The 9091-nt window shown below is 35.3% G+C and overlaps 1 protein-coding gene across 1 annotated transcript; it reads left to right on the top strand.

Moving 5' to 3' along the window:
• Positions 1–208: 208 nt before the first annotated feature.
• smtla (somatolactin alpha) lies at positions 209–6589 on the top strand. Its single transcript, XM_038296871.1, has 5 exons — positions 209–269; positions 401–591; positions 3490–3603; positions 4909–5088; positions 5542–6589. The coding sequence occupies exons 1-5, from the start codon at positions 257–259 to the stop codon at positions 5734–5736; spliced, it is 693 nt and encodes a 230-aa protein (XP_038152799.1). The 5' UTR covers positions 209–256; the 3' UTR covers positions 5737–6589.
• The last annotated feature ends 2502 nt before the right edge of the window (positions 6590–9091 follow it).

Raw genomic sequence — 9091 nt, 5'->3', positions numbered from 1 at the left:
TCATAATGAATATTTTTTTTTCATTTATTAATTGTTAGAATAATTGCTGTTTGCTTATAGTCAAACCAATAATTGTTGCACTACAGTCCTAATCATGTAATTATGCATGAGTAACGAAATACACTGGTTTGCGGACAACAGTATCTTTTTACAAGAACCTACGCAAGACCTTTTTTCCTAATTCATGGCGTCTTCAGGCTACATAAAGTGGTCAGGACCAGTGATGCAGCAATGAAACCTGAAGAAAACAGACAAGATGCTCATGACAGGTAATGTAACAATATTGGATTCTGAGAATATTGTATATACAGATAAATAACTGAGCAATATTGATAATTAAGAGACACTTGGTTACCCCTATTTGCACTATTTGTTTTTGCACTTTTTTATGTACTTTCAGTCAGTCAGTGGGGTGTATGGATCCTGTTGTTTTGGCCCCAGCATCTTACCTTGAGCACCCCTCTAGACTGTAGAGATGATCAAGGCAGCTTAAGCCGCTGCACCTCCATCTCCCAGGAGAAACTTCTGGACCGAGTCATCCATCATGCTGAGCTCATCTACCGTGTCTCAGAAGAACTGTGCTCTCTGTTTGTGAGTTAACTCTGACATTATCATAAAATGAATTACTGCACACGTTTATACTTTGAACAACAAAAATAGTTTAGAAGATGAGTTGTTACGTTGTGCCCACATATTCTTCAAAACAAAAAACACTGTAGTTTTAGGGTGAGTTTATGGCTCAGACAGAGCAGCACACCTTTTTGATAAAAAAGAAGCTGGGAAATTAAAAACTAGATTTGTTTAAAATTTGACCTCCATGTTAATTTCAGCACTGAGCATATCCGCATTTCAGTATGTTTGTGGAACTATGAACGGTCAATACTAGTTTTATCTGAACTTTCAGTCTCACAATGTTATTTTTCCTATTAATAGTTGTTACTCATAATGTTGGGGTTTCTTAAGTGGATCTGGCAAAGCTTCTCAATGGAGACACTAAGTTTGATAAAATAAAATACTCATTATTATCTGTGCTGTTCTTCATTTTGTGAGGAATTCTCCTTATTTCATTTTAAGATTTTCTGTCCTTGTTTTGGTTGATGCTGCAGTCTCAATGCATTGTTCTGATTAGCTGCTTAAAGTCTCATCATGTTGCTATTGTTGTATTTAAACATTGCATGCATTAATATTTCATAAAAGGGAAAACCATTTTTAACATACATATAAAATGGCTGGGCTAATTCAATATTACAAGAGGGATGCATTTTATTTTTCCATCATTGTTAATTGTTTCAGTAGTCATTCGGAGTCAGTAGATAAAATTATTTATCTACTAAATTGCTGACCTTCACTAAATCATATTGAGAATGGCAAACAGCACAGAGAAGCGACTGTAGATTATAAGTCAAAATGACATATCAAGACTACAACAATGTTTCAAAAAATATAACAGCTACAAGATTGTTTATCTACATAGAAACACTGTTGACACACAACAATGATAGATTACATGTTTATTGTAAAGTGCACATAACATGTAGTTCTACAAATACTCAGCAAGTAGTTATGCTCCGATGGTGCCAGTGTTTGTCATCTGCCATTGTCTGCTTTGTTGGCACTTGGGTTGTTTGTTCCAGTCCTCAAACAAATATGAATGCTACACTGGAGTATGATAAAAACATTCTGAGAAATCCAACATTTTCTGCCAGTTTGATGTTTAATTACAGAAACAGTAGAAGATTCCCTTGATTATTGTTAGAGTTTTCTGATTACCGCTGCTGCGTTTCCATATTCCTTTTACCAAAACAAGTGTCATCATCACTAACAACGATGTAGCAGTAGCCTTGTATGAATGAGGGTTTGTTCGAAATACTTTTTCTGCACATTAGGGTATTCTCAGATTTTGTGAGGTGAAATTATTCAACATTAGCCTTCCAAACAATCCTTGTAGCCTCCCTCCTCTGGGCTGATTCTTTATTCCAGACCAGAGGAGTTTTTCGAGCTGTTGAACCTTCTCCACCACTTAGATTCGTTTTACTCTGCCAGGAAGTGGTAAACTTTGATAAGCTGCACTCTCCCTGTCATGATCCTCAGAATACCAATGTAGTGATTTCGACATATCCTTTTAGGGTTGGCCTGGTCAGTTCTACCTCAATATATTGAAGCAAGCATTTATCATTAAGGGTTTCTTTACTCCTAACTGCTTTGACTTGTGGTGATATTGGCGAGTCCCGCTTTTTTTTAAAGATCAATGCCACGCAATCATTTACTTCAAGTATCTCTGGACTACAGGTCAGAAGGACTACTTACCTACTTACTTTATTTTAGACTTTCTCCATCAACCTCTCATCATCCTCGATCAACTTCTCCATCATTCTCTCCATTCATTTCTAGATTTATTTAAGAAAAACTATTTAAACACATTGTTATGTGCAGTGATCTGTCAACCACTCAAATACCCATGTGTGGTATTGTAGTATACCTTGGTATACCTTTTTATGTCTAATTGACTTTTGACGTTACAGAGTAGGTGTATTGTATATTCTGATCATAAGTCTGTGTAATTTACCATCGCTCTGCCAAACCGCAGCAACATATTATCAATCTGTCCACTGCAGCACAGTTTTTTTTTAGCTATGTTTAATACACATTTTTTTTTATCTGCTTTAAAAGACTAATTCAAATGAATAATCAAGCAAATAATAGAAGAATGTACAACAGCATGTTCTTTTGTGAGACTATTTTGATATCTACTTGTAATATGTGCTGAAGGGGTAAGATCCAGCAAACATACTTCACACCACATCTCGCCTCCCAAATTACACAGGAATATTTTTTTGTGGGCCTTTTTTTCTAACATTAAGCCAGACCAGAAGCCCTCTCTTACTTTTAGATGCACACTGTTATTTGCTTTTGATTCTGACATGATCATCGCCTCACTTCAGGGCTTCAAAGTAATCTTCCACAACCCGTCTGAGCCAAAGATGTTTTATTGAAGAAGCAAGCCCACAGCGGGGTAATGTGAATGTGATAATATTATGCGGTAACACCGAAAGCACAGGTTTTTGCAGCTTGTTGAATCCCCTTCAGTTTGTGACTAGAGAATCAGAATGGCCCTTTGAAATAAAAATGACACACAGCTTGTTACAAAGAAAAAGCTGCATAGAGTCTGCAGATGAGCCCATGCCTGACAGCAAAATATGGATCTGCTGTGTCTCTGGTGGTAAAGCTATATAAAGCTTTTGTAACTCTTTTCTTTGTGTGTCTTTTTTTATTTTCTTTATCTCAGATATGGTGTGAAAGTTAAATATATTGTTCATTAATTCTATGGCATAAATCAGACATGCCGGCTGGTATAAGACTGTCCTTTTTCAAGTATTCAGACTTAGAAGTTAGTATATTAACAGAGAAAAAAAAAAGGCATATTAAAATATATCAGTATTTGACTATTGTTTACTGTCTCCTTTTTTGTTTTTGTTTATACTTTTGCAGGAGGAACTCTTCATCCCATTTCCTTTTAGACTCCAGAGTAATCAGGCCGCTTATGCATGCATCACCAAAGCCCTACCCATCCCCAGCTCCAAAAGTGAAATTGAGCAAATATCTGTAAGCATATGGTTGTCATTTTCCGAAAGATATTGAAATCTTATGAAAATCTTTGATGTCAAGGTCTTATTTTATCAAGCTCTTGTTGTATTTGCACTTTTGAATCTTATATTTAAAGGTTTGTTATCAGTACAAGTACATCTAAAAAAAGGCAGATACAGCACACTGTTATTGTGTGAGGGTTTGCAAACATTTCCCAAGCCAAAGAGTTATAGCTATGTCTCTCTCGGTGCAAATGCAGAGATGGAGGCAAAGATGGCTTCTTGTAGATTTAATAATAAGTTTGGTGAGCTGTTTGTATGCTGAAATAATTTATTTTAAAAGATTGTGACCTCATAGAAAAAAGGAAGGAGTGTAAATATCTATAAAAGGAAAGTTGACTGAAATATCCGTTTTATGGGCACACGCTACCTGTTTTCTGCTGTACGTATATTTTGGTATGCAGTCATTGCCTATTTTAACACTTAGGTCTTCATATAATAGTTAACATTTTCTTTAACTATACATCTACTACAAGGTCCCTGCCAGCTAAAATAACCTCTTTTCTGTTGGAATATTGGCTGCTTTCCAGTATAATTGCTATTTGCACAATGACTTATTTTACTTACAGTAGATCTGCTCTCCTCTGCAGCCTTTTTCCATAAAATTAATATAAATATTTTTCAATTCATTATTGGAAAAAATAATGTTCTGGAACAGTGTGCCCTCTTACTTATTCATACTGTCATTTTGAACCCATGTGTGGCCATTTTGTATCTTGCCATTTCTATTTCATATTAACCAACTAATTTCTACCCATATATTTAACCCTAGGTTATCAGTTTGTCTTTTAATATATATTTATATTTTATGGACACAAATAACTAGAAAGATTTTAAAGTGTACATTTAATGCTAATTGAAATTATCTTCTGAAAATTCTTCTCACAAACTTTTTACATTGACTATGGTTTTATTTGTCTCAATCTTTAATGAATGTGTAGGACCACTGCCTCTTATCAAACCAGAATAGTTCTAAATAACCACCCACTTGCAACACTTATAGCTCTTATAGTTTGTGACAAGTCGGTTAAATCCAAAGTAGATAACAAAATGCTTGGTCAGTGAGAAAAGGCACATTTCATATCTTAAAAAAGGCAGGCATGCTATTTCCAAAACTACAAGGGCAATTAACAGAGAGGAGAGAAATTATAAGCATTTAGCAATATCACTTTTGTTACAACATTCGTGTTCTTAATATTCACTAAGGGGTGTGGACAAAGTTATGGTCATTACATTGGTTTTAACTCAGTTCTTTGCTTTTCAGGACAAATGGTTGCTTCATTCTGTGCTGATGCTGGTCCAGTCTTGGATCGAGCCTTTAACCTATATGCAGATTTCAATGGAACGGTACGATCATGCCCCCGATATGGTGCTCAACAAGACTAAGTGGGTGTCTGAAAAACTTTTCAGTCTGGAGCAAGGGGTGGTGGTTCTCATCAAAAAGGTAGGTTGTATATTTTGGATTGCATTATTGTATGCAAACAATCACACACTGTGACGTAGGTGTGTATGGTGTCAGGATTTTCAATCCCTTGATTTTTTAATTTGTTACATTACAACTTCCTTGCTATTGTATTTCATTATGATTTTGAATGAATAGACTAACATAGTTACAAAATCAAAATTAAACAGATTTTCCCAAAGTAGGAAAGATTTGGGTACCTGTTAGAGACATCCAGGCTCCAAACCTGCAGCTGTTACTGCAATGTAAGATGTTTTAATAAATTAACAACACAGGGAGGGGCTGAATACATTTTTTAAAACTATATGGAATTTTACTTTCATTTTGAAATTACCCAAAACCTTATGTAGGTCTGTAACTAAAATTTAGATGACATAGAGTCATGGTTCCACCTGTTTTTGACATGTTTTTTTTTTTTACATGATTTAATTATAGATGCTGGATGAGACAACGCTGGTCACAGTTTACAGTGATCAAAATACAGTCCAGAATGATGTGCAGCCTGACGTGCTGGAATCTGTTATGCGGGACTACACCTTACTTGGTTGCTTCAAGAAAGATGCACATAAGATGGAGACTTTTCTCAAGCTTCTGAAGTGTCGTCAAACTGACAAATACAACTGTGCATAAAACATGAAGTGCCGCTTAAATAATGCAGTATTTAGCTTTAAATGAATTTCTGAGGTTAGGTTGTGCACTTAAAGATATGACCATGCCTGGGGCGCTTAAGCTGTGCTTGTAATGCAGCACATTTCATATTGATTGTTTTGGAACACCTTCACACAAAAATAAGTAGGTGTAATGCTGTGCCCTTTCTTTAACCATGTATTGCATTTTTAGATTTGTTTCCCTCCAACTCAGTTGGTATTTTAACCTGGCAAAGGGAAAAGGAGGCAAACTCCCAAAAGATCATTTGAGAGTCGAGCTGTCAAAAAAATCTGCATATCCTGCTATTGATTTCCATTTTCTTTGTTCTTAACCGGCGTTGGTATTCTACACTGGCTCTTGCAGTGTTTTGATTATACTGCTGGCCCCTGGAGTATTCAACCAGCCTCCCTTGTTGAATGGAGTGGGTTTCACTCCTGCACAAGGAAAATGTACTGATTTTGCTTAAGAAGAGAGTCTCAGACAGCATGCTGTTTCTCTCTCCAACACTGTTTCATAAGATGATATATAAATATGAAAGATAGTTGCTATAAATTAACTAGCTGGTACAGCCAAAGATAGCTCCAATAGTCTTCTAAATGTTAGTCACTAAATGTTCCTGATGCAATCAAATATACAATAGAAACGTTTTGAGACATCCCAATATCTTTGAATTTCCATGTAATGAACAATTTGAGTTTCTGCTGTTTTGTGCTGAGCAAATAAATAGAAACTGAGAATAATTCTGATGTATAGATTAATGAAGTACTGTGAGCACCTCAGCCATGAATTGATGTTGGTTTTAGAAGCAAATAAAGCAAGAAATAAAAGCATAATATGTTGTTTCCTTTCATTTCAATGTGAATGAGTGAGTAATGGCAAATTTGAGTGCACTCTGTTTTAAAATGTGGTGATGAATGCAAAAGTTATTTACCAGAGTTAGAGAATTGTGAGGGCAGTTAATGTAACTCAGTATATATATATATATATATATATATATATATATATATATATATATATATATATATATATATATATATATATATATATATATATATATATATATATATAATGTTTATGTACCCTAGGTGAACTCATTCCCAGTAACACTAAGATAATGCAAATGTCTCATGGTAAAGGACTTTGAGATGAACAGTAACCCACCCTACCTAGGGGAATAGATAATGATTTTTAAGCACTGCTACCATCATGGGGTAAAATGTAGAGGTTATAGACGAATGTAAATACCCTGGGGTTTAATTAGACAAAGACTCGACTGAAGGCTTTCTGCAAGAAATGATAGAGAACAAAGTTCTTGATGAAGCTTAGGGCCTTCCATTTGCAGCAAGATGCTGCACGTCTTCTATGAGTTTTTAGTGGAGAATGTAATTTCTTCTGTTATCACCTGATGAGGTAGCAACATCAGAGCAAATGAACAAAGAGCTTCAACAATCTATGAAAAAGGCTGGCTCTGTTGCGGGACCTTTTTCTAGAACCTTCAATGGTAATTATACAAAGAACAATTTTTCAATAATTAAGAACATTGTAGAAAACACTGACAATCTTTAAATAGAATAGAGAATAGAAAATCCCTTCATTGTCCCACAATGGGGAAATTCATTGAAAGGTTTTATACAAAAATAGATTGTCTTTAGTCAAAGGCTTCTCCACATCCGATGTTAGATCATCTGCAGCTCGAACGGTTCATATCTTAAAAACTGAATTGTCTCTAAAAGGCCCCTTTAGATGAATTGTTGTGAATTGGCGCTATATAGATAAACTAAATTGGATTCTACTTTAAGATTTAGGAGCAGTACCCATTTCGAGGAAGAACTGCTGCCTGCTATTTTATACCATTGTTATTTTTTGTGCCTCCAACTTCAGTGCACAGTTTGGTCTACAATATTTAAATTTTATAAACCCTCATTCAATATGTGTCTTGTGTGTGCAAAAGTCTTACAAACTCTGCTCAAGCTGTGTTCACACACAGATTCATCTTTGCAATTGCTTAGATCCCTTTCTGTGCTTGCCCTCTGACATGGTGAAATCAGCCGTGTGCTTGGGTGTCTCTGCCCTCTGGACTAAATTAACTATATGCTATATGTAGCTGAACAACACCATCAGCCAAGTGTCAAAGGGTTTTCAGGATTATCTATCTGTTTAATTTCCTGAGAAGTGATGCAACATTTTTCTTCTAAAGTAATCCCTTTGTATCCATAATTAATATTTCACTATTATACTTTAAATATTTGCATTGTACACAAATTGTTTTCAGTATTTCATTATATATATATATATATATATATATATATATATATATATATATATATATATATATATATACAACACGCCACCTTTTTTCTCAGTAAATATTTTTCTAGAGTTGTTATTGATATGACATTTTAACCGGATGCCCTTAACAATCCATGCAGTCCACAAATACAGAAATCAGTTGGTAATAGCATTTTGACATTTCAAGCCTTATCTATTTATATATTTTTACAGGCATAACTGGAAGTTACGTATTTTCCAGAATATGTGCACCTCAATATAAGCCTTACCCACAAAGTAAAAAAAAAAATTGCACATGTACAGAGTCAATGATTCTCACCAGGATAAAACCTGCAGATATCGACTGAAGTGGTTACCGGTAATTAGTTTAACTGAACAAAACTGAACTGATAATCTCAGTTTTTAAAAATAGTGCCTGTGCCATAAAATTAAAAGTGCTGATCAAACAAAACAGAAAAGTTATTGATTGGTTTATTTGTCATCCTTCTGTGCCCTGAAACCACTGAAGTCATGTTCTTCAGTGTCAGAGTTGAACAGCATTTGGTGAAGGATCTTTCTCCACTCATCATCCAAGTATTCCTATCACTCTGAAGTGCTCCTTTAAACGCTCAATTAAAACTGTCCAGTGGTTGCAAAAACTTTGTTGTACCTCCAGGAATCACAGCAGGAACTGAGTTGGTTCCCTTGATTACTGCTTCCACTGAAACAGTGAAATGTGCCCTTATACTGTCCAAAACAAGCAACATTTTTTCCCGGTGAAAAAATCCTCTGGGGAGCTTCGTATAACCCTCCTTTAACCAGTCCATTGATAGGCTTTCATTTCTAGTATCAGGCCTTTCTGGTTGAGTCTAACCACATCGTCTTTAAAGAGTTGGTCTTTCGGAATAGTTTTGGGCTTCAAAAATGACCATCTGAGGGAAATTTTTTCAAGAGGAAAGCAGCCCGGGACACATTTGAAATGTGTCATTATGTACCCATCTTGTTTACAGTCCTGGTCAGAGGCAGATCAAATGTCACTGGCACTTTATACATATTTATAATGTCAGAA

This window comes from Cyprinodon tularosa, unplaced genomic scaffold, assembly GCF_016077235.1.
Source record: "Cyprinodon tularosa strain WSP-4 unplaced genomic scaffold, ASM1607723v1 ctg379, whole genome shotgun sequence".
In the NCBI taxonomy this organism is placed as follows: Eukaryota; Metazoa; Chordata; class Actinopteri; order Cyprinodontiformes; family Cyprinodontidae; genus Cyprinodon; species Cyprinodon tularosa.
This window is presented reverse-complemented; position numbering and strand designations above follow the sequence as displayed.

Coding starts and splice junctions, on each gene's coding strand:
- smtla (XM_038296871.1), top strand. Junction 3,604..4,908: donor GTGAAATTGAGCAAATATCT/GTAAGCATATGG, acceptor TTTGCTTTTCAG/GACAAATGGTTGCTTCATTC. Junction 5,089..5,541: donor TGGTGGTTCTCATCAAAAAG/GTAGGTTGTATA, acceptor ATTTAATTATAG/ATGCTGGATGAGACAACGCT.